We start from the raw sequence: 27,724 nt of genomic DNA on the forward strand, positions 1-27,724 counted from the left end.
TACTTTCAACAAAGTAGTCTCCATCTCTTGAAGATCTATCTCAGACCATATATCATCCTCCCAAGAATCTGAGACACTTAAGTCCTGTAACTTATACAGAACAGTGATCTCCACTTTCCTTGATTCTTCCACGATCCTGTCCATGGATGGATCAAAGCAAATACGGTAGCTCTTGCTATTTCTTTGCAGTCTTTGGATTTCTTGTGGCATCCCATTGAGAAAGGGTGCCATGATAAGTCCAATTCTAACAGGTTTCGGTGAAGAGGCACTCTCATGGCCATGAGTGTCTGGCCCAACAGGGACAGGACGCTGATGCTGATGGATTCTGACGAGTCCACAAGAATCACTCGACAGCCTCTCTAAATAACCGGGGTCGTCCAGCTCATGAAGTGAGAATTGTGAGGCGGGGGAATCTGCATCCAGATCCGGATTCAGATGGCGAATTGGAAAGGCATGGGTCAGACGCAGCGATGCAAAATCCTGCAGTGATACCGTATGTTCTGTGCTGCGGGCTCTGAAGATGTACTTCTGTACAATCGTGGCTTTGTGACAGAAGTATCGTAGAGTCACTGCGTAACTATCTGTTTGATAGTTGAAACATGGCCAGCGGTCATGTAGGAAGCGCAGAGTAGGCGGTTCTTTCGGCAACAGGGCCTGCGGCAGCTGAATCCCCACGCCCTGTCTCCGTCCGGCGAAGAGATTGCTCAGTTGACGGGCCCGGTTGAATCTAAGTCGTGATGACGTGATTTCCGGGTGGTCGGCGCAAAAGAACCCAGAACTTCCAATCCCGAGAAAACGTGTAATTTGCATGAAATGTCCGTATGCGTTGACACTGGCCGTAGTTCCCTCGTCACCAAAAGACGCAAACGTTTGACGATTCCGAGACTTTTCGTCCGCTTCGATCGGAATGCTGACGAACTCGCTGTCGGCAAAGTCTCGATCGTCCTCACTCTGGGGTGCTATATCAAGCTTTGTTAGGCATTTGCGGTCTTATTGGGCAGAGTGCTTACGTTCAGGCAGGCTTCGGGCCTCATGGGTAGTGTCATCTGGAGGTGCATGCAAATCAGTGCCAGGTCTGCGTTGACTGTCTCCGGCCAGTGGCCTGGAGGCAGGTGCTGTACTCATCCCGAAATCGGGTTGGCGAATGCAGTTGCAACTGACAACCGGAAGGCTTCCTGGATCTTGTAAAAACTCAAGCCAGACCGTCTCTTAAATAGAGCGACCGCGACAATGATATTTCCGACCGGCAAAACATTGTAAGCCGAAGGATCGTTTTTCGAGGTTTATTTCCGGCTTTTGCATGTCTACAGCCCACCCACTTTGTGGCGAGGCTCTAGCACGAGATCTGTCAGAAGGGAAGTTGATCATGCTCCGGTGATATGATAGGTCAAAACCCGGGGATCGTATTCGTTCATTTGCCTGATAGGCCAGAATGGCAGCCTTTGAGAAAAAGCAACTTCACCTGGTTGATTACGAACCCCTCTTGTAGGCAACGAGGCTGCAACGCACGATAAGCCACTTGCATCCTATTGAACAGGCATTAGCGAATGGCTGCTTCTTACAGGGGTGGACGGCTGACCGCATGGGCACTGAATCCCTCAAGTGAACGTCCTCGAAACCACCACGCAATTGCTCGTCAATATAGTACCGAGATTTTCAAAGAGACACAAGAATCACATTGTAAAGGTCGAGAGCAAATGCCATTACGAAATGTTAGTAGCTCCGAAACATCTGGCTGCAAATGCGTCTCACCCCCGAGAAGTTGTTCATCTTGCGTAAGCAGCTGAACGTACAAGAGGCGCCAGGCTACACCAACAGCCTCGTCCGAGTCCTTCCTCATCAGTCACATGCACCCCTCTTCGCAGCATGTGGCTAACCACAAACCGTCCCCCCTCCCCCCCCCCCCCCCCCCCCCCCCCCCCCCCAACACACACACACACCCGCAAGGCTGATCAAGACAGAACAACCCTGCACTCCCCCGCCGTCGGATTGATGATGAAGAACTGGGTGGGCCGCATGCTCTCGTCCGTCGTGGCGGGGGCCAGCCGCGCCTTGGGGTAGCGCGAGAAGAAGACGGCGACGGCGAGCCTCATCTCCATCTCGGCGATGTTGATGCCGATGCACGCCCTCGCGCCGCCGCCGAACGGGTTGTACGCGGCCCTCGCCTCCTCCGACAAGCCGCCTTCTTTCGTCCAGCGGTCGGCGTCGAACCTGTATACACGGTACATATCGTGATCAGCTTTCTTGTCCCGGGAAAAAGAACAGGACGGGGTGGGAGGAGGAGATGCTCCCACCAAAAACCAAAGAAAGAAAGAAAGAACCAAACTCACTCCTCGGGCCTCTCCCAGATGTCCTCGTTCCGATGCAACGACCACGCCTGCGTCGACACGACGACGGTGTCGGGCATCCACACGCCCGCCACCGTGGCGCCGCCCGGCGGCGTCGTGCGCGGGAGGCTGCCGGGCGCGGCGCCGTACAGGCGGAGCGTCTCGCGGATGACGGCGTTCAAGACGGGCAGCCGTTCCAGGCGCTCGTCGACGAACGCGGCTTCGTCGCCGCCGCCGCCCATCATCGCTTCTTTTTCCGCGCGGAGCTCCTCGACGAGCCGTTCGTGCAGCCGCGGGCGGGCCAGCACGCACCAGACGAGGAAGGTCAGCGAGACGGCCGTGGTGTCGGAGCCGGCGATGATGAAGCTGCGGGCCTCGCGCGCGAGGACGACGTCGGAGATGGTTGTTGCTGTTGTTTCTGCGTCAGAGGAAGAGGAGGAGGAGCGCTCGGCTTCGGCGAAGATGCTGGTGAAGATGTTGCCGACGCCGGCGCTGCCCGACTTGCGGCTGTTGTCGACCGTCTTGGCGGCCCAGTCGAGGGTGGCCTTGGGCGCGGCGAAGAGCCTGCGGACGGCGGGCAGGGGGACGTATTTGAGGAGGGGCAGCTCGGCGTTGATGCCCGAGGCGCGGGCGTTGGCCTCGAGGGCTTTGATGTAGGCGTTTTTCTGTTTTGTTCATCCATCAGCATTTCCCCTGATCACGGCCCGTCACTTCGATGGCAAAGACTCACCTCTCCGGCCTGGAGGTTCTCGAAGCTCTCGCCGAAGACGATCAACGAGGCAATGTCCGACGCCATCAACACCCACCACTTCATCGCGTCGACGTCGCCGCCCGCGCCCGCCGCCGCGTCGCCGCCCATGCGCTCGACGGCGAACTCGACCTTGCGCCTGATCTCGTCCTCCCAGTGCTTGCGGATCTCGGACTTGCTGAAGGCGCGGGCCAGGATCTTGCGGCGCTGGGCGTGCGGCTTCGGGTCGAGCATGGAGAACATGGTGCAGTTCTCGTCGGCGTCGTCGGCGTAGCCGGAGAAGGCGCGGTACCAGAAGGCCTTGCGGAAGCCGCCGCGGCCGATGCGGTGGATGTCGCGGAACGCCGCCGGGCTGCTGCAGTCGACCTCGCCCGGCGCGATGCGCACCATGTCGCCGTGCCGCCGGTGCAGCCCGTCGACGAAGACGACCCGCCGCCCCGTGATGGTCGCCCATTTGAGCGGCAGGTTGGTGAAGCGCGTGTACCACGGCCCCGGCATCTTGCCGAGCGGCCCGGTGAAGCCTTTGACGAGGACCTTTGGGACGGCGGGCTGTGTGAGCTGGCATGTTTCGAGGTGGGTGGTGTTCTTGACTTACCTGCAGGGCCCAGATGCCAACGGCAAAGAGCACTGTCAAAACAGCACCGCTAGCCATGGTCAGGATCAGTGTTGGTTTTCAGATGGTGAGAGAAACTGTTGTGCGGATCCAAGTAAGCACCATGGTTGGATTGCGTTCCATCTTATAGGCCGCTTGCACGTCGCTGACCGCACCCCGCTCGCTGCATCATGACGGCTCGCCTCCCTTAGTTCGGAAGCTGCAAACCGCCGATCTGTTAGGCGAGGTGGTGTTGGACGTTCGGGGATTGCTGCGATGTTACACGTCGGTCATTTCAAGCATCGGGCTTCGGATCTCGCGCCGTTCCTCGCGCCGACACGGGGGCGGTGTTCGGGCCCCGTGCCGCCCGAGTGCCCCCGTCTCGGCTCTGACCGTCCACCGCATTGAATGACTTCCCGTTGAAGAATGCGCTGCATGATTTTCCGCTTGGCCGCGAGAGCATTTGGTCATTGCGCTTCCAGAAGCCAAAACAGTGGCGAAGCTACGACAAGGTTGCCCCGCTCCCGTGTACGGTAAAGCCGTACGACATGCTTATTGCGCTATCCCCGAAGTCGAAATGGATGACGAACCTTAATGTGACTTGCCGTCGCTGCCTCCAAACCCATGCACATGATTTCCCCACAAGTACCTCGGTATGCTTGCTGCAAAAGCACCTTGGTGTTGAAGGATGCCGGGCTTCCTGGATTAGCATGGGATAGATCAAAAGTATCGCGCATACTGCAGCTTTCTATCGAGTTGTGCTTGACAAAGATTGGTTCCAAATTAAACCCGCTTACCTAGTGGCTGAATAAGCTGCTTAAGTTGGTTACGAACCTTATATATATAAAAAGACACCCATCTTCCACTATTAGCGTATAAGGTACAGCAAGTAACAAAAGATCCGAGCCTTCTAAGCTCACCAATGACGACACTCCTCATATATGGGTAGTTGCAGTTGCATAAGATATGTAGAGGGATATGCTCACATTCAAGTAACGCCGCCTTCTCTAGTTCGAAAAGACGGATGTGGGCGGTTAATAATAAACGTGGATTCAACCCGTTCTACTTTCCTTTTCCCCCTCTCATTTGCTACTCATGCGTGCGTCGGAATTGTTCGAAACACATCTCTAATCGCATTCCCTTTTTTTTTTTTCCTTTCTTTCCTTTCGAAGCTTTTACGCCCTTCACGAGCGCTCCCACTCTGTGTCCATCTTTCTACACTTTCGAGTTGATTTCCTGCTAAAAATGATGCAATGATTCCCACGACGCGATCAAAAGCCAATAGAGATAAATGTCCTTGCTGCAGGGAAACAACGGCTATTATACAGACGACGCGGATCTCCATCTTATCTCCAGATAGACACGAACAGGTTTTTCGGTGAAACGGCATATCAAACTCCACGCAAATGCTTCATCCGGCAGCAATAGTCTCTCAACGGCCGAAAGTCTTACAAGGAACTTCCTTCATGCAAAGAACGTACAACACAATCCAAGCTCTTTAATCCGGAAATGTACAGCCCCCTCTCGCAGCCGATGGCTAGCGCGAAGAATAGTAGAACATGGCGTGACTATGCCTTAGCTCGTTCTTAGAGAAAAAAGAAATAATACGTAGGTAGTTGAAGCTATCGTCCAGACGAGAATGTCGAATTAAAATTCTACATACACGTCCGGACGATGGCTTCAACTACCCATGACATGAGCAAAAAACAGATCCACGCTAGCCATCGGCTGCGCGAAGGAGCTGTACTCACAAAAAGAAAACAACGAGAGAGAAAATAAAACGGGGGTATCACAAGCTCTTCCTCACCTCGTGTCATCTCACCTCCCTCCCCTTCCCTCTCCCTTCCTTGACCAAATGCTCTCCCGACGCTCTAGTACCAGCATCTCCGCTCTCCGACCGCCTCTTCCCGTCCTCCTCTTGCCCACTACCCCTCCTCGTCTCTCTACCGCTCCCACTAACGCCCTTGACCAGACTCTTCAAACTCATCCTCCTACCCTCCCCTTCCGTCATACTCCATCTCACCACGCCATCCGCCTCATCCTCATAGCTGCCCGTGAGCCACCTTCCCATGTACGTATCCCACCTACGTGGATCCTCATGCGCCGCGCGTTCACGTGCACGCCGCTGCCGAACGAGCTTCTCGGCTGCCTGTTGCACCTTGATCATCGGCCGTGCGTACGTGTCGTACTTGTGGTCAAAGGGACGTTGCAAGTACGCAGCCGTGGCCTCTTCCATGCGGGTCAACGTGCGGCCGCCGGGTACGGGCTTCGGTTGTTTCTTCTTCTTGTTGGGGCCATCTTTGTTATTCTTCTGTTGCTGCTGGTCTTGCTGACTGTTGGGTGCGGTAGCGGTGTTGCTGTTGGACAGGCTGTCGGATGACACGGATGGAAGCGTGCCCGAGGATGTTGGGTCTGCGTCCTCGGCGGATTTAGTGTTGGTGATGGGGATCTCGAAGTTCAAGCGTCGCCGGTCTGTTCCCGTGTCTTCCCGCGGCACGCGTTGCTCGCGAAGAGCGGCGGCTGTAGAGCTGGCCAGGATGGCCGGCGCAGAGGAGGAGGCGATGGCGGCGCTCTTCGACACTGGGGCAGTCGCCACGGCCGTGGCTGTCGCCGCCGCAGCTGCAAAAGCCTGCGGGCCGCCCCACGGTCCCTTTTCCCAGTTGTCCAGCTTCATCTTCTCCAACCCCGCGTCGACATTGAGCCGCTTGTACCACGTGTTCTCACCCTTGGCGATGCGCACCATGGCGCGGTGCTGCTCCTCGCCCTCGGTGTACTTGATCAGCACGTTCTTGAACACGGCGAACTTCTCCGCAACCTTCTTCATCGCCCGGCTGTTGCCAAACGGACCTGGCCACGCGCTCGCGAAGCCATCCGCACTCTCATCCGGTCGCCCGGTGCCAAGGGACAGCAGCAGCGCTGGGTCGCGGTGCTCGCCGTACAACGACACGAACTCAGACCATGCCGCGCCCGCCGGGTTGTTCTCGCGGATCCCGCCATCCTTGAACCCCATGATTTCGCCGCGGATGTCGGCCTCCAGGATTTTGAAATAGAAGGGCGCCGCCGATGTGGCGCGCGTGACTTCCCAGACCCTGAGCTTGTCTGCCCCTTCGTTGTAGAGAGTGATGTAATTGGGGACGTTGACGTATCGGTGATTGTAGGTACGGAGGAGATGCGCCTCATTCACACGCTCGTTGTGTGTTGCTGTAAGGCAAATTCTGATTTAGAATGTTAGATCATCGCAATAAAGTGTCACCCTACAGGGGGTGTTGAGTAGTAGTCCAGACGTAAACGTGAACAACTGAAAACATTCGCGTCTGGATCATCACTCCGACTGACAACGGTAGTTGGGGAAGGACTTACGAGTGGCATATTTGCTCTCCAGGCCGTAGCACCAGAGAGTTGATTTGATCTTCCTCCTCCTCAACATCCCACGGAAACCAGTCGTTGCCATCGCAGGTACCGTTTGGATGGGTCTTACAATGGCGTCTCACTATCTCCTTGACGGCTTCTTCTAGAGGCTTGTGACGATACTTGGTTGTCAGAGGTACTACACTGCGACGTGTACCAAAGAGGTCATTTCCAACCTACTTAACGTCACTTCACACATACTTGAAAACGTGGGCCGGGAAATGACTTACCTGTCGGTAGAGCTCCAAACACTGTGGCACGCTCATGCGTAACCGTCCTAGCATTGTTGCTATCAGGCCTCCCGTACTTGTTCCGTACATGAAATCGAAGTAATGCGCGGGTAACAGCTCGTCCTCGTTGAATGTACGGGGTTCGAATGGCGGAGTGGATGTGCCATCTTTCCGTCGGGTCGCTGCTTCTGCTGCCTCTTCCATTTCGAGCTTGCGCTCCCATTCTGCGATTTCATGCATGAGTTGTTGGACCATCAGGAGGCTCGAGTAGCCGCGAATACCGCCACCATCTGTGAATTTCAGTTAGCCATAAGACGCTTAATCCCTCTAACGTGGACAGTTGAAGTAAACATCCGAACGTATATGTAAGTTCAAAAACAGCACACAGACATAGGGTTCAGCTCCGCACATGAGTTGGTTGCCATATTCCTGGCAAGATTTGAGATTTTCTTTTGCGGTGGTTGGAGGCATTGAGCTGCCGCCTACAAATGCGGCGAACCAGAAGCTTCAATTTCAAGCTCGAGAACTCACCTAGTGTAAGGATGGCAGGATCCCAAGGATCTTTGACAGAACGCGCCCAATCGCTGCCATTTGAAACGTCGTCATCGGCGGAGGCAAACGTCCGGACGGTCCGTACGCTGCGAGGTCGCTGCGGCGTGCCTGCCGTGTCGACCTTCAGCCCAGTCATAGCGTTGTTGAACGGCCGGCGCGAATACACCGGTGGTCCACCGGCGGTCCACGCGCAGCTTCAGGCAGATGCGGCTGTCCAGAGAGCTAGTTGGAAAGGCGATTCAACGGAGACTGGTGGAGAACCAAGCAGGTAGGAGGGTGGCGAGGAAAAGAGCCTACGCGCAAGGGTCTGGCGGAGATCTGAGCAGGTGGATGGAAAGAACAGGGAGCTCGCTAATCTGGGGAGAGCTAGGCTCCAGCGGGAGATCTGAGCAGGAGCGCGGAAGGAGCTCGCAACGTCGACGGAGCTCTCGTGCAATTTCCGGCAGGAGCGACGCAGCAAACGTCTGGGAAAGCGGTCTGATATGTAGGTATCGTCGGCGCGCTTTGGGCGATCGTAGATCGGGCGGTCGTTTCTGGGTGAACGCAAGGCGACCGGACACGGACTCTTCGCAAGCAAGATGGAGGCTGGCTGTGGGGGGACGTCTCTTAGTCTTATTAAACTGCGGGCCCCCGTCGCGCAGATGATGCACCTGCCCTGCCGCCCCTGGGAGCGGATGTGGCTGCGGATCTCTCTGCTATGACGCAGTCCAGGCACTCGCGGAGGCATATGGTCGCCCGTGTTCCCCGGCTATAGCTGTTGCGGGCCACTTGATCGAAAAATAGCAGCTGCGCGGGCAAGCCTGCGCGATTAAGAGTGGCGCCGGGCCCCTCGGAGCCGGCCCGCTGATGGGCTTGGGCTTGATTTCGCAGCAAAAAGCCCCCGACATGCGCGCGGAAAGCAGGCAGTCAGCCTGTGCGTGACCACACAATCGTCAATCGCCAACGGCGCGCACGCAGGGGCCGGCCGTGCTTGATAGAGTTCTTACGCAAACCGGCGTGGTGGTGAGCTCCTCGCCGGGTCTTCACCCCGTCACTAAGCTTTTTGCTCCTTCGTACTGGCTGTTTGCACTCCCCTCATGCGTGCAGCAGCAGCCGGGCGACCGCGCTAGACAGGGCTGGCGACCGAGGTGTGGGCGCTGGTCAGCACCGCGTGATGCACGGCCATTGGCCGGCGCGTAGATCCTCAGTATCAAACGACTCTGGGTCAGCAGGCTCAGGCAGCGTGTGGCGCCGCGCTTCGGAGGTTATGCAGGGAGGACGGCCGCCTGGCATGGAGCTGCGTCGGGGTGAACTCAAGCTGAGGATCCCGCGGGCACGTTGTGCCACCGCAGCGCGCTTGCCACTGACGCGCACCCGCTGCTTGACTGGCTGCGATGGGGCGCGCGGGCAGAAGCGAGCCTGGCAGGTGCGGTCTGGGGCACGCCGATCCTGGCCCGCTGAGCCACCACGCGCAAGGCGCAGCGAGCCCAACTCTTCTTCAACAAACACGTCTGCCCACCGTCTACTCACCGCCGAGCATCTTCCCGAACATCCCACGGCCTTCCTGTTCCTGGCCAGCCAGAGTCACTCCACACGCGAGACCATTTCTATCTCCAGTCATTAAAAGCCGGCCTACCGCCCACCGCCTCCCACTAACCGCTCTCCCGACCATACGTCACCACGGCGCGACCCAACTCAAATTCGCATCCTACACACCCAACTCGGCCCGCAATGTCGCGGACTTGGAACACCGATTCTACCGCCTCCACTCGGAGTGCTGAGAAATTCAACCTCGACGAGAAGGACAATGCTAGCATTCTGGTCTACAAGTATCGCACTGGACTGGACGTGTCGTCGCAGGAAGACCTCTGCAAGGCCTTGGACAAAGGTAAGCCGCACCGACCCCATCGCAATTTATGTATTGCAGACACTCATCGCTCGCGGTGGAAAAGACCCCTCGCTGCGCGTCACTCGCAAGCGCATCCCTCGCGGCGACAGCAGAGTCGAAGTGAAGCGCGAAGACCTCTGGAACGACGAAGAGAAGAGCACCTACTCGGAGTTCCCCAACAGCAAGTCCGGCCTGGCCAGCGTCTGCCTGCCGCGCAGCGTCTGGTTCAAGCGCATGCTCTTCAACCAGTTCCAGGACCTCTACATTGTCTCTCCCGAAACCACGCCGACCAGCTCGCTGAACGGCTCGCCCGAGTCGTCGCAGTGTTCGCCCAGCAGCACTTGGAACCACCGCCCCGATCACGACGGCGCTGCGCATCAACCGGAAGAGCAGCATCAAGACCATAATCCGAATGATCACTGCTAATGCCGACGCGTCTTTTGAAGCACGCGGAGATGCAGGCTTGCGTTGGGCGACTGGCTTCTGCTAGCCAGCTTTGCAAACGGCTGCAAAGGGTCTGGTTATGAGACATAATGACTCAAAATCCGCCCCTTGTGGGCGCTAGCACAAAGCAACGGCTTTCTGGTCACATGGCTGCACTTGGTCTGGATTGCTTCGCCAACACAAGCCGCCCTCCACTTTTCCGTTGCTTTCCGATTCGTTCTTATACCCCCCATACGGTCATTTTCTTTGGCGTAGGTTCAGCGAGTGAGTTTCTCTGGCGACGAAGACTCAAATAGGCGTTTCTCTTTTGGCTATCGGGCGGCAAACAATGATATCCTATCACGTACGAACTTTTCCTTTGTATGATACTAGTACGGCGCCGAAACCTAGAGCTAAGGTCACATGAACTGTGCAACGTTTGCTTCAGAAGCGGCCCGACGCGCCTAATAATTCAGAACGCTGTCAGCACGTGTGCCGTCAACGCATCGAGCACCGCAAAAGGCCTCATCTATCTTCGTGCATGGTACATCCCTCCCTCTCAACCACGCGGAAGCGGACATCCTCACATATCAGGCACAACGTCTATTTCTCACTATCCCATTCGTGCAAAACCGCCTGCCCACGTGGCTCGTCCATCATCACCACCCCATGTCACCGTCTTTCTTTCTTAAATGCCGCATGGAGCAAGCATGCTTTCCTCTCTCTATCTCTCCCCCCTCCCTCCCTCCCTCGCCTTCCCCGATAAGCGTCCTCAGAACATTAGTGGTCCAGTAGCCCAGCCCAACCCAGTCAATTTCCGTCCCCCCCATCCCCCATGACCCCTCGAAAAAAAACCCTTTCACAGCTTCACGTCCCCCTTGATGGCGTCCCGCAGCAGCGTCAGCCCCTCGACGGCGAACTTCTGCATGTTCGCCTCCCTGTCGCCGCCCAGCCCCGTCTCGACCTCCCTCGTCGCGGTGCCGGCCGCGGAGCTGACGGCGAGCGCGACGTAGCCACTGTGAACACATTTTTTTTCGTCAGACAATTTTCCCCGGGGGGGTTTTTTGCTTCTTCTCTTTTGCTTTTTCGTCCGTGTTCGAAAAAAAAAAAAAAAAGAACTACGAGGTCGTACTCTCTCAAAGCCAAATCGCTGCCGAAGGAAAAGGAAAAGCAGACACTCGAAAAGCAGCGCGCGTGCTAAACCCCAAAGAAAAAGGAAAAAAGGGGGGACAGGCAGGAAGAAAGTCCCAGCGAAACACAGCAACGGCACTGAGGGTGGAGGAAAAAACAGGCGGAAGTAGTAGTAGTAGATAAAAAAAAAAGGGGGAACTTACGGCGTCCTGTTCCTCGTCTCGCCGCCGGTGGGCCCGGCGGTGCCGCTCTCGCAGACGGTCCAGGTGGTGGCGAGGGTGCCGCGCACGTGCTGGGCGATGCCCTGGACGATCTCGGGCGTCGGGCCGGCGTAGTTCTTGAGGTTTTCCTCGGTCCAGCCGCCGTAGGCGATGCGGGATTCGAGGGTGTAGAGCTGATTTCGGTAAGTACGGATTCGGGTCGGAGCCTGGTTGGTAGAGGAGGGGGAAGTGATGGGAGGGGCGGAGAAAGAGAGAGTGTGAGAGAGAGAAAAGTAAAGATGGTGGGAGGTTCGTCGGATGTTGTACGGCGAAGATTTTCGAGGTTCGATGGAAAACGGCATGTGGGAGAATCGGAAGGGCACACGCGCATACCTGAAGACCGCCCTTGAAGATTGCACTCGCGCCCGGTGTGGCTAGGATTGCTGCCGAGGTCAAACCTCCTGCAGCCTTTTCCGGAATCAGTCGGAGAATAAAGATGTCGGTTCTACCAGTAGTGCTCGTACCGTCTCGGCAACGGAAAGCGTCTCATTCCTCTCCTTCAGCAAGTCCGCAACCTCCCTTGCAATGGCCTTCAACTCCGGGGGCGGGAACATGGCGACGGTAGTTGTGGAGGTGATGCTGAGACGACAACGGGCCGATTTATCAGATTGGCGGACGGGACGGGAAGGTCGATCAAAGCAGAGCAAGCAACCAGAATAGATGGCGAAAGAAGAAGAAGGGCGAGCGAAGAGTAAGGGAGAGGACCAAAGAGAGTTTAAGGATATCTGAGAGATCTCATCTCACTGCGTTGCTCCGCGCTTACGCAACGCCTCATCAAGTTCCCGGGGCCCGCGTGGCGCGGCGGGCCCTTGATGCTCAAGGAGAGAGCTCCGTCGCGAACCACGGCAATCCTCGAAACTGCTTAAATCACGGAGCGCGCCAGCGCCACAAACGCCCTTAGCGCGGCTCCACGCGCCTGAACATCGTACGTTTTTCTCCAACATCCCATACCCGATGGAACTGCACGAAGCGAGAGCTCGGGACGGCGGCGTGGCCAGCCCAGGGCGTGCGCCTGCGCCTGCGCCTGCGCCTGCGCGCTTGTTGCGGACGAAAGAGGGTCCGTTTGCTGCGCCCGCGCTGCCGCCAGCCGCGCTCTTGCTGATAAATGGAATGGGAGGGGGATTACTCTTGGTTTAATAATGCGGCGGCGGAAGTAACAGGAGCCCTCGCCTCGACCGGCGCGGACGAACCTAAAATCACGATTTGCCAGGGAAGAACGGCCATGTAGCTTGTGGAGGGGGGAAAGGGAAAGCGATAAGTCGATTGTGAAGCGCGACCGTGCGCTTAAGGCAAACAGGCAGAGGGTTCAGGCGCGCTACACATGCCGCCTCTCTCATCGCATCGTGGCACAAACCCCCCCGTCCATCGGCAAATGCACGGAGAACCCCTTCCAGCAACCCCTCTGTCGGAAGTGCGACCGAGCAGGCTAAACTGCGGTGTTGGCCCCGTCGTCGCTCGTGTACACAGTGCAGCCCGGCCGGGGTCCTGTCAATGACGTAGTGTGAGGTCGGAGGGTCCAGGTCGGGTGTGACGCTGAGGGGCACTGCAGCAATGACAGGGCAGAGGGGGAGATCATTGTGCATCTGTCGCTTTCCTGCAGCCAGGGCAAGTAGTGGGCTGCAGCGCCACCAACAAAGACGCATGCAATATCGCCAAACCCCAGCGTCCAGCAATATTGCACGACATTATTGGCAGCAGCTTCCGACTATCCCACGACTTCTCGAGAGGGGGAACAAGCAGGACAATCGCAGCAATGGTAACAAAGTCATCGCCTTGCTCGTCCGTCAGAGCCACAAAGAAGGGAAAAAGAAAGAAAGAACCAAGGCGAGGCGCTGCTCATGACAGCTCCAATCACGGACTGTACCTAGAGCAAGCATCCCGTTTCTGGGTTTCTGGCGTGATACGTGCATCTATTACATTCGACGATCCCACCTGCGGAACGCCTCCAGCAGGAAGGCGGCGATCGAGAAGAGAGAGCAAGAGAGCAGCTGTCAGCCAGTCCATTGATGCAAAAGCCAACAAGAGCCCCTCTTTCTTTGCGCGCGCGTACGGCCAATCCCCGCGGGCCTACCATTCATCTCACGAGACTCGAGGGCCCGGCGAGATACACGGAACCAAGTGTACGGATCCAGCAGGGTTGTACGCTTATCAGGCGGTCTGCCATGGGCAAAAGGGCTATGAGAGGCAAACACAAATCGATGTCGCGTGCTCGTAGCCGTAAGTTCTAAACGAGGCACGAGCCGTCCCGAGAGGGGCGGGGATACAACTCGACACGATTGCCTCCGTGATCTTGCATAAGGTTCAGCTATCGAGCTTTTCGGGAGGGAAGGAAGCGCTCGGTAGCGGGCATCAGCTGACGTGAAAACAAGGTCGACGCTCATCGATATGCTGACGCTTCGTGGTCGAGAGAACCAAAGCTGCATCCTACACCCCTATAGGTAATAATCGTCGCTGAGCTGCTGGCGAGGAGCGGTTGCCATTAGTCCGATATTCGCGCCCGACATTGAGATAGGACGACAATGACGCCGTTGCACGTACTGCACTCGAGTGAGCAAAGATGATCTGCCCGAGCATTCACGCAAGTTTCTATCCGAGCAAAGTCCTTGAGAGCGAAACAGCAAGTCGTCGATCTACGCCAACATTCAGATCGATCTGTACACTGCAAGAGACTACATGGCCAGTTATCGGGGCAGTTTTCAACTAGAAAAGTATTAATTTATCTTTCGAAAGTAGCCTGGTAGTCGGGTCAGTCGGGCCCTTCAAATGGACCGGAGCGTCAATCGCCGACTTCGCCTTTCCCCTTTCTCACGACTGGGGCCATCGAGCACAAGGAGCTTCATCCCTGCAGGGTGCATGACATGGGTGTGACGGGGCAACTTGCAGACAGGCAAGAGGTGACGCTGCCTATATCACTGTTTGACTCGAAGCTCGATCTCCGTGGACCGTCCAGAATAGACATATCATTATCGTAGTCGATCTGTATGTATGATTGGTCATCACCACAGGCTGCCGAGGCAGTGCAAGCGTAATCAGGGAACTGGGGCTTACGAAAGGCAGATCCACGAGCTCGGGATCGAACAAGGAGTATGAATCACGTGCGGTCTATTAAAAGAAGAGCAGCGAAGTCGGGAAGGAAACGAACCATGAGGAGGAAGTAGGAAATGAAGAAATAGGTTCCACGCAATGTCTCTGAATTTGAATCTCGCATGCAAACTGGAAGAAGCCCTGAATTCCTAATACTCCCGTTTCGTCAAAAAGGCCGGATATGCATCATGAAGTGTCGACTCGACCCAAACAAAGAGGAGAAAAGGAGACATGAGTTGTGAGTGTTTTTGGGGAGCACTCCTTCGATAAGCGCTAGCAGGCCGTTCCTTACGGAGTTATAGACTTCTTATCCATGCCATCACCCTAAACCTCCCAAGCAAGCAAGCCGTGAAGAAAGAAAACCGAGGACACCAAAGCCATGCAGGAGAATCGGCTAGATGGCGTACTTTCGAGTCCACTCGCGGGCCGTCGCCTCGTACCTGGCGCGGTCGGTCTTGTACACGTGTGCGATCTCCGGGACAAGCGGGTCGTCGGGGTTAGGGTCTGTAAGCATCGAGCAGATGGAGAGCAGCACTGGACGCCATGTCAGTAGATGCTGGCGCGTAAGCGAGATGGAATCACACACCCTTCGAGATGGTCAAGGCCGGGCTCCACTGGTCCCTCAGGATGTCCAGGCAAATGCTGCCGTTGGAGTTGATGTTGGGGTGGTAGATGCGGGTGGTGAAGTTGACCTTCGGAGGCTTGAAGGGGTAGTCGGTGGGGAAGTGGATAGCAAGGAAGAAGACGCCGCCGGAGTAAGGAGAGTCACCCTGTAGTCCCGAGGTCAGCAACGGATCTGGTGGATGTGGCTTCAAAGGCGGCGTGCTAGAGGCTCGGCCCCTTGGCCTCGCCTCCTGCCGCCAGGAGTATGGAGCGCAACTTACGGGGCCCATGATAGTCGCTTGCCAGTGGAACTTTCATCAGAAACCTGTCAGTATTGTGTTCTCGATGCCGCCCGAGACGGTGAGGGCGGCGATGTGGGTAGCCGCCGCAGCCGCGGGGCTACGTGTTGGCGGTCGGCCAGGTGAGGCGGGGGAAAGCGTACCAGGTCATCGCCGATGGGGCCGGCAGAGCACGAGGAGGGAGGATCACTGCGAGAGAACGGTCAACACGGATCCGGGCGATGGAGTCTGGGGGCTGGCGGCCGGTGTTGGTCGCTGGCAGCCCCGCACCCGCAAAGTTGTCATGCGAGCGCGGCGGCTGACGAAGGCGGGGGCGGATACGTACCGGCCGAGGTCAGTGAGTTCCTTGTTAATGCGCTTGAGAGCCATGGTGTGCGGTGTGCGGTGTTGTGGTGGAAGCGGGTGCGTCGGGCGGGTGCGTGTTGTAAGTGTGGGCGAGCGATGGTTGAAGATTGCAGCGTAAAGGGAAGTGGGCTGTGGCACGGCAATATAATCCTGGGTTAGCGCCTGGGAGCGTGGCTGCCCGAACGTGGCCGGCAGTGACGTATCGCCGAAAACTCGTTCCCCGACGACGACGAGAAACGGCAGACCAAAGGGCAAGCACTTACAGAGGCGCGAGGAAGACCGTGGGCCGGCGCGGGAGGCGAAGTGGCAGCGTAGGAGTGGGAGGCGGCGCGGCAAAAGGCCACGGCGATGGACTTTTTATGCAGCCCAGCGTCGACGGCAAGTAGGTCGCCGCCGCAGCACCCGCCAGAGCAAGCAGGCGCACGAAACCGGAAGAAGCTCCCTCAGCCTCATGCACCTCACGTCTCTTGAGTCACCACCGCCGCCGGCGAATGCACCTGCCGCGCGAACAGGCATGTCACGTGCGGCTTCCTGAAGAATTCCCGCCCGGTACAAGGTACCTGCATCAACCATTGTTTCTCCGCCACCTGCAGCCTTACACTACGACGCGTCCTGCCTCCTGAGAGACGGCCCACCCCGCCCGCGTCCGCTTGCCCAGCTTTCGCCCGTTGGGGCACTTGCACACAACCGCTCTGCCATTTCCTCCGCCGCCGGAGCCTGGAAGCCTGTATCAGCATCCGCATCCCTTTGGACCGTTCGCGGCTGGGGACACAGTGCGTTTGCTACTTCTTTGTAGGCACGCTGCCGAGGGGAGGCGGGACGTCTACAGCCATGCTCATGGCCACCGCGCCTGTTCTTTCTGAATTTTTGTTTTCTTTGTGTGACCTACTTGCTTAGTAGGCGTCGCCAGTTGATCGACCGGGCCTCTCGCAAAAGCATGCTTGGGAAAAAGAACCACCGGGCCCCTCCCGAAACAGCGAACGGCTGAAGCTCGCTCTTATGCTATTTGAAACCTCACACTGTCTGAGCATTGCAGATACGAAGTCCACCCAGCCAACCGCGAGCGTTGGGAACCGTCAACCATGCCTGCATCATACAGCTACCGAGACATTTGCAAGTTATGGGTTGGTTTGCTCGGCTATGTACCCACTTCCGATCTAGGCGTTATTGCGTGGCTGCAACACAGGTAACGCCCGTGGCTTATCATCTTCCCCGGAAAAGCAATGGGGTTCCCAATCTACACGAAGGCTTGGATGCCAGTGATGGCCCGACCAAGAATAAGGGCTGGCGGATGAACGTTAGTAGCTGCTCGTCCCAAACTCCGCCCATACAGGCAACTCACCATGAATGTCGCTTTGGCCCTCATACGTCTGTGTCACGAAGAGGTTCGCAACATGGCGACCGATGTGGTACTCGTCGCTGACGGCGTTGCCACCGAAGATCTCTTGCAATCTAGCGCAATGTCAGCAGATGGATTGTGGACAAAAGGGGTCGAGCCGACATACATCCTGGCGTTGACAAGAGCCCGATCACAGTTCTGTCGCTTGATCATTGAGATCATCTCTGGTGCCGCCTTGCCTTCGTCCTTGAGGCGACCAACCTGGGCAGCAGCCAGAATGCCGTACGCCGCATCAGTGCTTGCATCGGCAAGCTTCTTCTGCACGAGCTGGTACTTGGCGAGTGGGTTGCCCTTGAACTGCTTCCTCTCAAGTGCATAGGTCCGGGCTCTTTCAATGCAGTCTTCCAGAGCGCCCATGGTGCCCCAGGCAATTCCGTATCTAGCAGAGTTGAGACAGCTGAACGGGCCCCTCAATCCCTCGATGTCGGGGAACATGTTGGCCTCGGGGACAGGGCAGTCATCGAGCTGGATCATGCCAGTGATCGACGCCCTCAGGCCATTCTTGTCGCCAATCTTGGGCGTCTCAAGGGTGCCAGGAGGACATTGAGACCGCTCAACCAGGAATCCGCGGATCTTGCCCGTGCTTTCCAACTTGGCCCAGACAAGCATGACATCGGAAATAGGAGAATTGGTGATCCACGTCTTTGCGCCGGATATCGAGAAATATCCCTTCTTGGTCGGGTGTGGCTTGGCCGTGGTCTCCATGGAGCCGGGGTCTGAGCCATGGTTGGGCTCTGTCAGACCGAAACACCCCAGGATCTTTCCCTTGGCCATGCCCGGCAAGAACTTGTCCTTCTGCTCCTGTGTTCCGAACTCCTCGATGCCGCCCATGACAAGCGAACTCTGTACCGACATGCCGGATCTGTAGCCCGAGTCCACGCGTTCGACGGCACGGGTGATCAGGCCTGACGCGACGCTGCTGACGCCAGCACATCCGTAACCCTGGATGGTCGCCCCCAACAGGCCAAGCTCGCCCATCTCCTCCAGGATCTTCTTGTCGTAGTCTTCGTTGCGGTAGGCCTCTGTTCCGCAATCAGCATATCGTTTGCCAAATCTTCGGATCAATGCGGACCTAGTACGCGGGGAAGCATGCGCTCTTGGCAATAGGATTCAGCCGTCTCAGCTATAGCGAGCTCCTCGTCCGTAAATAGATTGTTGGAGCCCAATGGGTCCTTGTAATCGAAGGTGACTGGGGCATGGAGCTGGCGGCGGGCGAGCGGCGCAGAGCGCGCAGAGGCGCGCAATTGCCTTGCGGCATGACGGGCGACGGGTCTGAACATGGTGCAAATCACAAGAGCAGAAGGCGACGAGTAGCAAGCAGGAAGGGCAGAGCAAGAGGCGGTTTGTTGCTCATAATGAGGGCCGCGACAGTGATGATGGCGGGTCGGCAACCCCACACCAATCAGGCGCGTGCAGCCGACTCATCGCCGAGGCTCGCGTTGCAGGGGCATCGCGTCGGAAGGGCGAGTTCGGAATCGGCAAGCTTCCGCGAGCGCGAAGAGCGGGAGTGCTTCGCGGGGCTGTCGGGAGACACCTGCCCTCCGGTCGCTTGTCCCGCAAGAAAAGGATGTCTCGCGGCGGCTTGGCCCGCTCGATTCCAGAACGCGATCTGGCCGAGCGCATCAGACCTCCCGTCATGCACGCGGTGGACACGGACCGAGGGGTCGTGACGTAGGGCTCGGCTGTCGCCTGGCGCTAGTCCCAAAACGCGCGTTGAACGAGCGAGACGCGCTTTCTGCCTGCGGGCGTCATCTTCGCGACTTCACCCGCGCAACAACACCCTCCACCCCGCCCATTGCTCGCCACACAACGCCCGCTCGCAGAGACCGTCGCCCCCGGCAGCCGCCAAGATGGGTATCAAACACCTCTACCAGGTCATCAACGAGAATTGCCCCGGCGCGATCAAGACGGGCGAGATCAAGCACCAGTTCGGCCGCAAAGTCGCCATCGATGCGTCCATGAGCATCTACAGTTTCCTGATCGCCGTGCGCTCCGACGGCCAGCAGCTCATGAGCGAAACCGGCGAGACCACCTCTCACATCATGGGCATGTTCTACCGCACCCTGCGCATGGTCGACAACGGCATCAAGCCGCTCTTCGTCTTCGACGGCGCCCCGCCCAAGCTCAAGTCCGGCGAGCTGGCCAAGCGCTTCCAGCGCAAGTCCGAGGCCCAGGAAGCTCACGAGGAGGCCAAGGAGACCGGTACCGCCGAGGATGTCGAGAAGTTCTCGAGGCGCACCGTCCGCGTCACCCGCGAGCACAATGCTGAGTGCCAGCGCCTGCTGAAGCTCATGGGCATTCCGTACATCATTGCTCCCACTGAGGCCGAGGCTCAGTGCGCGGCCCTGGCGAGGGCAGGGAAGGTGTACGCCGCGGCATCGGAGGACATGGACACTCTCACCTTCAATTCGCCTGTATTGCTGCGCCACCTCACTTTCAGTGAGCAGCGCAAGGAGCCAATTCAGGAGATATACTTGGACAAGGTTCTGGAAGGACTTGAGATGAAGAGGGAGCAGGTATGAGATCACTCTAGCGAGATTGGAGTTGGTTCACTCTGACTTGTCATAGTTCATCGACCTCTGCATCCTCCTTGGCTGCGACTATGTCGACCCCATCAAGGGCATTGGCCCAAGCACTGCCCTGAAGCTCATCCGCGAACACAAAGACCTCGATGGCGTCGTCAAGCACTTCGAGTCCAACCCCAAGTACACCCTGCCCGAGGATTGGCCCTACAAGGACGCTCGTCTCCTCTTCCTTGAGCCCGACGTCCGTCCAGCGGACCACCCTGACTGCGAGTTCAAGTGGGACGCGCCCGATGTGGATGGTCTAATCAAGTTCCTGGTCGAGGAGAAGGGCTTCAACGAGGATCGCGTGCGCAGCGCTTCGCAGCGCCTGACGAAGAATCTCAAGTCCGCGCAACAGAGTCGCTTGGATGGCTTCTTCAAGACGGTGCCTAAGACCGCTGAAGAGCAGGCCAGCCTCAAGAGGAAGAAGGAGAAGGAGGTTGAAGACAAGAAGAAGAAGCAGAAGTTGGCAGCCAAGGAAAAGAAGGAGGCCAAGGCCAAGCCGAGGGGTACGGCATGAGGACGAAGCGGACAATTCCAGGTTCGCAGTTTCCGAGGCGGAAACATGGGCATAAAAGCAAACGGCGTTGGAGGGCATTAGCACATGATTTGATTGCTTGGGTGGCTAGGGAACGGAGATTTGGCGTTAACACCACTGAACAGGCAGAGGCCTTCAGGCCCGACCTTTCAAGAAGGGTTGGAATGGCGAAGATAGCTACGAGGGGCCGATAGCGAGCGAAACACACTTTCGTCGAGGGATGAATTCGACTTGACCTTTTCAATTAAACTCGTGCCGCTGCTTGAGGAAGTTTTACTGATCGCCACTTGAGAAGTCCGTCACTTTTATGGTGTCGGTAACAGAGCCCTGAACTAAGCTGCAATATCCATACAAGTTATTCGCGCATCCTGCTGAATGTAGAAGAAACGTAGGGCATCGACACTTCTCGTTTCGTCCATGGGAAGCAAAGCAGTCTATCACTTCATCAATCAGTTGTTTGGCTGGAGAGCTGTTAGCCTTCGAGCGCAGTGGAAAGAGGGGGAGCGATGTTGCTGGTAGCCGTTCAGTCAGGTTTCACGTAGACTCACTAGCTCTTGCGTCTGTAATTTGGTGGTGATAATTAGTGATAATGTTGCAGGGTGAAACCCCACCCCATCGGCAGTGGTGGTGAGGGTGAGTGACGCACACACATACAGTTGCTCCTTCCTAACCCACAGTCGCTCCTTCCTAACCGGTTCGTTGCCCCCAGCAACGGGCAGACCCTGAGCAGCTGCCCGCTGCCGCCCGCTGCTGCCTGGAGGGGGGGTATATAAGACCCTCGTCCCCTCGCCCCCTCCGTTTCCTCTTCTTCTTCTTCATCAGCTCTTCTAGCGGCGCCTCGCAAGAGGTGTCGATTAGGGTTACGGGCGAAGAGTTCGAGGCGCCGATCAGCATTCGGAAGCAAGCAGGCGCAAGCCTGCCTCTGCTCGTGACTAGTTCGTGTTGTCTTGGGCGTTGATGCGTCCGGGGGTGACGACTACCTTTAAAGGTCGGGGTTGGGTGGGTTCATCAGCGCAAAAAATGTGCTGGGGGCAAAAGAAGTTTTAGCTTAATTTTTTTTTTCTCTTAATTTAATCTTCCCTCGAAACCAACATTGTGCTTTGCTCCTTTCCAGTGCTCGCGTGAACGGTGGAAAACTATCTTCTCACAATGGACTTCACGCTTGCCATGGCATGTTGCACGGATTCAGCAAACAGCGACATCAAGAAGACGACCAAGGCCACTATCGGCATACCGGCCGCTCCGAGGACGGCGGCGACGCAGGCGACGCAGGCATGGCTGTCTTTCGCTCCCCTCGCCATCATCACAGCGACGATGGCGACGACGACGAACGCTGCCTTCTTGTCTTTATTGGGGATGTACATGATCGGGATACAGAGGCGCTGGATGGGTTTGCGCAAGGTATGGTGTTGGATTTGGTTTGTCCTCGGAGGGCGTGGTCGGAGAAGAAGGAAAATGTGATGCAGGATCGGATTGTTGATAGTAGTGGTGATGGAGAAAGAGTATGAGGAGTCAGTAAGGCCAGGGGTATTTGGTTTGGTAATGAATTAGCGAAGGCGCTGGGGCAGGCGGCCGAGGCGAAGGTTGGGAAGGAGGGGGCGAAGATAAGGCTAAGGGAGAACATTAAAGACTTTAGAGGGGAGTTTATAGAGTTATTGGAAACGGTAGTGTTAGGGTAGGAGGGATGAGGACTTTGGTCGCCGAGACGGGAATGTTGGGATCGGTGCTGATCAGGGCCCTGGAGAAACAAAAAAGTGATACCGAAAAGTGAAGGCTATGCGATACCAGCTCGCCTTGGGCCTTCTCTACTAAAGTCTACATCTCTAGTTTAGCTGTTGCTAAGACCTGGCCAATCTAGGGATCATTGTTAGTTGCTTCATCGCAAGCCATTGTGGTGATGACTCACCAAACTTCGTTCTCTCTTTGTTCCGCCTCAGGATTTTGACCTCATCACCAACAGCCAGGTGCTTTCCTGCGTCTTGTGGTCCCGGGAACCCGTATCGACCAAAGACAGGGCTCCACTTGTTTCCAACATCGATCCTACGGTCTTTCTGGAGCTTCTTCAACACCTCTCCCGTCGGACCTGTACCTGTCTTGCCCGTGGTATAGTCAATGTTGATGCTGGCGCAGCGACCGCAGTTGTGGGTGAGCGTCACGGTGGCTTCTCCGATTTGGATCTCTCCCCAGAAGTCCTCTTCCCACGGCTCGTCAGCTCCCTCAATGACGATATTGGGCCGGAACTTGGTCACATCCATGTCGACGCCATCAGGCAAGCGGGCAGATACGTCATCCAGGGAGGACTGAGATACAACGAGGTAGGCAGCACAGTCCTGGAAAGTGACGGTGTCCTTTTCTTCGGCGCCGACCAAGGGGAGGTTGCTCGCAAGGGATGACAACCACGACTTGGGCTGCTGCTCGTTGGGGGAGCGGGACATCAAGACTTGGCGCCTGTTGTCGCCGAGGTAGACCAGCTTGACCCTGAAGCCCAAACACTTGGAGAACCAGTCGCTGTACGGGGAACCCATGTCAAAGGCCTTTGTCGGGCTCTTGTGCATCATGACCTCAACCTCGGGCAGGCCGGCAGGATCGGGTTGCAGCGGGAACTCCAGCGAGTCGGGCTGCTTCCCCGAGTCGGACGGCGGACGGAAATCAACTTTGATGCTGCCCTTCTCGTCGGCGCCGTCCGGGTAGATGATGGTGGGCTGGAAGAGAGACAGTTCGGGAAAGTAAACGATGTGCATGTTCTTGAAGCTGCCATCATCCTGGATCTTGAGCAGCATGAAGCGGCGGTCATATTGGAAGCCATTCTTGGTGACGGTGGCCGAAGGGATTGGCGTGGGGAGCAGCGCCTTGATGGGGTACGTATAGAGCTGCGGATGCTGTGTCAGAGTGGGACAACGCGGGTCGAGGCCGCTAGACGACGACGTACTTGGCCGATCTTCAACGGCATTGTGGCGGGTCCACGAGCAACGTTCGCTGACAAAAAGCAAGAGGCAAATTTGAATTTCAGATTGTTGAGCAACAGCAGAGGCGACTGAGGTCAGAGTAGCGCTGTAGCTGCGCGCTGGCACGGCGTGAGTCGCCGAGCTCGCAATGCGGGGTTCGCATCTTCGGTATCGATAGGCAGCGTGATGACAGGCCGGGCTCGCCTACTCCCAGCTACGCTTACAGCTCCTTCGCGCAGCCGATGGCTAGCGTGGATCTTTTTTTTTGCTCATGTCATGGGTAGTTGAAGCCATTATCCGGACGTGTATGTAGAAATTTTAATTCGACATTCTCGTCCGGACCATAGCTTCAACTACCTACGTATTTTTTTTTCTCTAAGAACGAGGTAAGACATAGTTACGCCATGTTCTGCTATTCTTCGCGCTAGCCATCGGCTGCAAGAGGGGGCTGTACCAACGCGACCTGCAAACCCGCCAGGCTTGGCGGCTGCGGCCACTCCGAGCGGCTCAGACACGTTGAGCGCAGGGCTTTCGACGGTGAGCGCGGTGCCGGGGGCTTGGCTGTGGCTGCTGCCCGTGTGCAGTGCGCGCGTGGTGGTTTTGCGCTGCACGCGAGACGGCCGGCTGGCGATGTCACGGCCGGCCGCCACAGCAGGCCTGTTTGAAGCAGCGCAGGAAACGTTCGATCAGTCTTCGGGAAGGTCGCGCGCCGACGCGGCAGGGCCCAAAGGGCAGATGAACCTGTTGATCCAGGAAACGCCGGTCGAATCAGCGGTGAGAGGGCGCTCCGGGTCGGGGGCGACCGCACAGACTGGCCGGCGGTGTGTGGCTGAGCAGCGTCGTTTGGCGAATGAGGGTGCGGTGACGTCGTATTTCGTAGGCCACCGGGCCTTGCCCGACTGCAGCGAGCCGTCGTGCCGTTGGGCGCGCAAGCCAACCACACTGCGCCCGCACGCGCGCTACAAGACTCACACAGCCTTCGCGCCGAAACAGGCACCCGACGACCTCTGCGCCCACGACCCAACGACCTTATACCCTCGAGACCGCGCCCCCAGCGCTTTCGCATCTGCACCTCTACCGCACTTGCATCGTTCCTGCGCTTGCCCGCCACCAAAGTCCGGCCCCGCGCCTCCCGCCCTCCCCGCGACCACCCGTCAAGGCCCCCAAGTTCTTGGTCGTCGGCGGCCACAGCCTCTTCCGCCATGCCGGAACCCATTCAGCACCTATCGGTCGTCGAGTCGACCGGCCTGCGCCGCAAAGACACCACCAAAGGCCCGCCGCTGCGCATCCTGTCGCTAGGTCAGTCGCACCCCTCCATCCCTGCCTGGCGTGACCGTACTGACATTCGCTTCGCAGATGGCGGTGGTGTCCGCGGCTACTCCATGTTGATCCTGCTGCAAGAGCTTATGCACCGCACATATGTCGAGATCCACGGCAAGGCCCCCAAGCGCCACGAAATCCCCAAGCCATGCGAACACTTCGACCTCATCGCCGGCACCGGCACCGGCGGCTTGATCGCCATCATGCTGGGCCGCCTGAGGCTCGACCTCGAGACCTGCAAAGATGTCTATGTGCGCATGACCAAGCGCGTCTTCGAGACCGACAAGACCATTGCCGGCATTCCCTACAGGCATACCCTCTTCAAGGCCTCGAAATTGGAGGAGGCCATTCGCGAGTGTGTGCGCGAACATACGTTAAACGAGGCCGAAGGCAAAGACGACACCTCCGCCTCTGACCTCGATCTTCACTCTCCCCTCAGTCCCAGAAGCAGTGTCCACGGCCGTCCCCAGAGAAGTATGAGTACTTCCAGCCGTTACAGTCAGATCGGAATGGCCCCCATTAACATGCGTGGTCCGTATGCAGCCATGCGCTGGGGTAGCCCCAATGCCCTGCTCTACGACAGCAGGGAAAACCGCACCAAGACGTAAGTGGACATTACCACATCTTTTCATATTGGCCATTGCTGACTTCCACAGTGCTGTCACCGCTGTCTACAAGGGAACCCCGAAGGGCGGCAAAGCCCAGCTGCTGAGATCGTATGACTCCCGCGCCGAACCCGCTCCTGAATTCGAATGCACCATCTGGCAGGCCGGCCGCGCAACCTCCGCTACGGGACTCGCCTTCAAGCCCATCCAAATTGGACAATCGGTTTTCATTGACGAAGGCGCCGGAAAATACAACCCTTCGCCTCAAGTCCTAGACGAGGCAGTCCGCAACGAATGGCCCGGAAGAGAAGTCGGCGTATTTGTCAGTATTGGCACTGGAAAGCGGCCCAACGGAACCGGAGCCCAACAGCACCTCTGGTGGGAAGGCTTCATCGGCAGCGGTATGGGCGATTTTGCGGAGGCCCGCAGACGCTTGATTGCCAAGATCGAAGGTTGTGAAGACACTCACGAGTACATGGTGAAGGAATATCTGGCCAAGCGCGGAGTCAACCAAGAAAACTACTACCGCCTCAATGTCGAAGTCGGCGTTGGAGAATTCGGTATGAACGAGTGGAATCGTCTTGCCGATATCAGCACCAACACCCGCCGGTACCTTGCGAGAGACGAAGTTCAAGGCATGAATCTGGATGCTGCCTGCAAGCTTGGACGCATCCACCGCGCAAAAGTCAGGTGGGAGAGAGCTCAGAATGCCGGCGTTACCGAATACACGTCGGAATCGAAGTGGGACCGTCCTCTTCCCCCTGCTCCAGGCAACGGTTACACGCCACCTTCGAACCCAATCGCTGTCGAGCTGCCAGCTGAGGATGTTGTGTTCCCGATGAAAACCCCGCAGACTCCTGCGTCGAACGACTTTCTTTCCCCCTCCTCTCCACGCATGTCAGCATTCAACCGACTCCCGCCTATTGACGACAACGACAAATACGCGGTTATCTCATCCGATGAGTACCCCCAGCCAGTAGATCGGCGTAACTCAGGCGAGATGTACCTGCCCTACCGGAGTTCAAATGGATCTCTCGTCCCCACGCCCACCACCCCAAGGCTCAGTAACGAAGAAGCACGACCCGCGACGGCAACCACCGATGGCTCCATGCCGCACTCCCCTCCTCCGCTTCCACCCAAGACGCCTCTGCCCTATCCGGATGACAGACCCATGAGCCCGAACGGCAGGCCCATGAGCCCTACGCATGGAAGGCCACTCGGCCCGCTTCCGTACCCGGACATGGACGGGCCTCCCCCCATGGTGAACATGGCCAGGAAGCCGGAGATTGGCCGATGATTTTGCTGTCTGGGTTTCGATCTCATTTCGTGTACTCTTGATACCCCATCCCTCAAACTTTCGCTCACGTATCACACCGGTCTTACTTCTTTCTCGAATATCCACCTCAGTAACCCACGAACGATGGGGCAACGAGGGCGTTTTTTGTACTGCGCTTCTAATCTTCTCTTCTTCTCCGGTCTCCTTGCGTAACTGCAATATTCCCCCCGCGAGGCCTCCAAGAGGCCCGTTCGCCTTTTTTTGTACTTTTTTTTTTCTTATTTATGATGACGGCCGATTGAAGGAAGGAAAGGGGAAGATGACGGATATGGTCATCAAGTTCGATTGCGTTTCAAGGGTTGGGGCAAAGGGGAAAAAATATCAGCAATAACAAAGGATTTATTTTGTTTTTGTTTTGTGCGGCCACCATTGGGTGTCAACGGGATGGGGGTGGTGAATTTGGGATCAGTCGGTCATACTGAGGGGAAGGTTGGTTGGTTGTTCCCTTCCCCCCAGAAGAAGAAGAAGAAGAAGGTATACTTCCTCTCCGGATGGAGAATTGGACGCACATACTCGAAGCAAATATCTTGGCCTTGCCGTGTAATAATTCTAATACATCCATATGAGAACGATGAACGTGCCCGTCCGTGTGACTCTGGAGTTTTGTTGCGATTTGTGCGTGCCTGAGGCATGTAGGTGGGGTGTGAGCGAAACGTGCTTATTAAGCGGATGAGATGGTTTGGTTGGTACAGGCCTAACTAACTTCTTTGAGCAATGCTAGCGTTCTCCGCCCGCGGGGGGACAACAGCTAGCCACTTTGACGTGTACATGGGTGAGGAAGGAGAGCGCAAAAGTTAATGGCAGGGAGCGACGTGTCTAGGTGAAGAAGGAGCTTGCGGTTGTTTTGTCTGTCCACAACTCTATAGACCGCGGTTGAATTGTGAGATCACTTTGCGAGGGAGTGAGTGGAAGAGTAGTGTAGGGAACGCTGTGTGTAGTTTGCAACAATTTCTTTTTTCTTTCTTTTTGTATCGGTTTTAGTTTGGACTGCCTATCGTACCTAAACGTTCATGATGGCAAAAGCAATGCGTCCACCCAGATAGATGACAACAGGGCGTGAGTTGAGTTGTGGTTGTTGATGTTGTTTCTTTCGCGGCGGCAAAAGTGCAAGGCCTTCCTTCCTTCCTGCATCGCCTTTTTTCCTGATC

General features: G+C 56.9%; 9 protein-coding genes across 9 annotated transcripts; 3 read left to right on the forward strand and 6 right to left on the reverse strand.

Moving 5' to 3' along the window:
• Nucleotides 1-1,952: 1,952 nt before the first annotated feature.
• Nucleotides 1,953-3,727, reverse strand: SLS55_006888 (uncharacterized protein; the record flags this gene model as incomplete). Its single annotated transcript, XM_066778317.1, has 4 exons — nt 1,953-2,211; nt 2,640-2,992; nt 3,058-3,609; nt 3,671-3,727. The coding sequence occupies 4 exons, from the start codon at nt 3,725-3,727 to the stop codon at nt 1,953-1,955; spliced, it is 1,221 nt and encodes a 406-aa protein (XP_066630754.1).
• Nucleotides 3,728-5,480: 1,753 nt separating this feature from the next.
• Nucleotides 5,481-7,359, reverse strand: SLS55_006889 (uncharacterized protein; the record flags this gene model as incomplete). Its single annotated transcript, XM_066778318.1, has 3 exons — nt 5,481-6,882; nt 7,028-7,251; nt 7,306-7,359. 3 exons carry the CDS (start codon nt 7,357-7,359, stop codon nt 5,481-5,483), a joined length of 1,680 nt encoding a protein of 559 aa, XP_066630755.1.
• A 2,208-nt stretch (nt 7,360-9,567) lies between these two features.
• Nucleotides 9,568-10,150, forward strand: SLS55_006890 (uncharacterized protein; the record flags this gene model as incomplete). The annotated part of the gene is made up of 2 exons (XM_066778319.1): nt 9,568-9,724; nt 9,789-10,150. The coding sequence occupies 2 exons, from the start codon at nt 9,568-9,570 to the stop codon at nt 10,148-10,150; spliced, it is 519 nt and encodes a 172-aa protein (XP_066630756.1).
• An 856-nt stretch (nt 10,151-11,006) lies between these two features.
• Nucleotides 11,007-12,092, reverse strand: SLS55_006891 (uncharacterized protein; the record flags this gene model as incomplete). Its single annotated transcript, XM_066778320.1, has 4 exons — nt 11,007-11,163; nt 11,482-11,672; nt 11,872-11,946; nt 12,003-12,092. The coding sequence occupies 4 exons, from the start codon at nt 12,090-12,092 to the stop codon at nt 11,007-11,009; spliced, it is 513 nt and encodes a 170-aa protein (XP_066630757.1).
• Nucleotides 12,093-15,016: 2,924 nt separating this feature from the next.
• UBC4 (Ubiquitin-conjugating enzyme E2 4) lies at nt 15,017-15,893 on the reverse strand (the record flags this gene model as incomplete). Its single annotated transcript, XM_066778321.1, has 5 exons — nt 15,017-15,156; nt 15,209-15,392; nt 15,507-15,536; nt 15,668-15,713; nt 15,850-15,893. The coding sequence occupies 5 exons, from the start codon at nt 15,891-15,893 to the stop codon at nt 15,017-15,019; spliced, it is 444 nt and encodes a 147-aa protein (XP_066630758.1).
• A 1,213-nt stretch (nt 15,894-17,106) lies between these two features.
• Nucleotides 17,107-18,622, reverse strand: SLS55_006893 (uncharacterized protein; the record flags this gene model as incomplete). Its single annotated transcript, XM_066778322.1, has 4 exons — nt 17,107-17,153; nt 17,212-17,321; nt 17,375-18,290; nt 18,577-18,622. The coding sequence occupies 4 exons, from the start codon at nt 18,620-18,622 to the stop codon at nt 17,107-17,109; spliced, it is 1,119 nt and encodes a 372-aa protein (XP_066630759.1).
• A 496-nt stretch (nt 18,623-19,118) lies between these two features.
• On the forward strand, nt 19,119-20,352 carry FEN1 (Elongation of fatty acids protein 2; the record flags this gene model as incomplete). Its single annotated transcript, XM_066778323.1, has 2 exons — nt 19,119-19,784; nt 19,837-20,352. 2 exons carry the CDS (start codon nt 19,119-19,121, stop codon nt 20,350-20,352), a joined length of 1,182 nt encoding a protein of 393 aa, XP_066630760.1.
• A 1,846-nt stretch (nt 20,353-22,198) lies between these two features.
• Nucleotides 22,199-23,320, reverse strand: SLS55_006895 (uncharacterized protein; the record flags this gene model as incomplete). The annotated part of the gene is made up of 3 exons (XM_066778324.1): nt 22,199-22,224; nt 22,277-23,240; nt 23,300-23,320. 3 exons carry the CDS (start codon nt 23,318-23,320, stop codon nt 22,199-22,201), a joined length of 1,011 nt encoding a protein of 336 aa, XP_066630761.1.
• Nucleotides 23,321-24,517: 1,197 nt separating this feature from the next.
• On the forward strand, nt 24,518-26,537 carry SLS55_006896 (uncharacterized protein; the record flags this gene model as incomplete). Its single annotated transcript, XM_066778325.1, has 3 exons — nt 24,518-24,614; nt 24,672-25,239; nt 25,292-26,537. The coding sequence occupies 3 exons, from the start codon at nt 24,518-24,520 to the stop codon at nt 26,535-26,537; spliced, it is 1,911 nt and encodes a 636-aa protein (XP_066630762.1).
• Nucleotides 26,538-27,724: the final 1,187 nt, after the last annotated feature.

This window comes from Diplodia seriata (assembly GCF_021436955.1).
Source record: "Diplodia seriata strain FDS-637 chromosome Unknown scaffold_7, whole genome shotgun sequence".
In the NCBI taxonomy this organism is placed as follows: Eukaryota; Fungi; Ascomycota; class Dothideomycetes; order Botryosphaeriales; family Botryosphaeriaceae; genus Diplodia; species Diplodia seriata.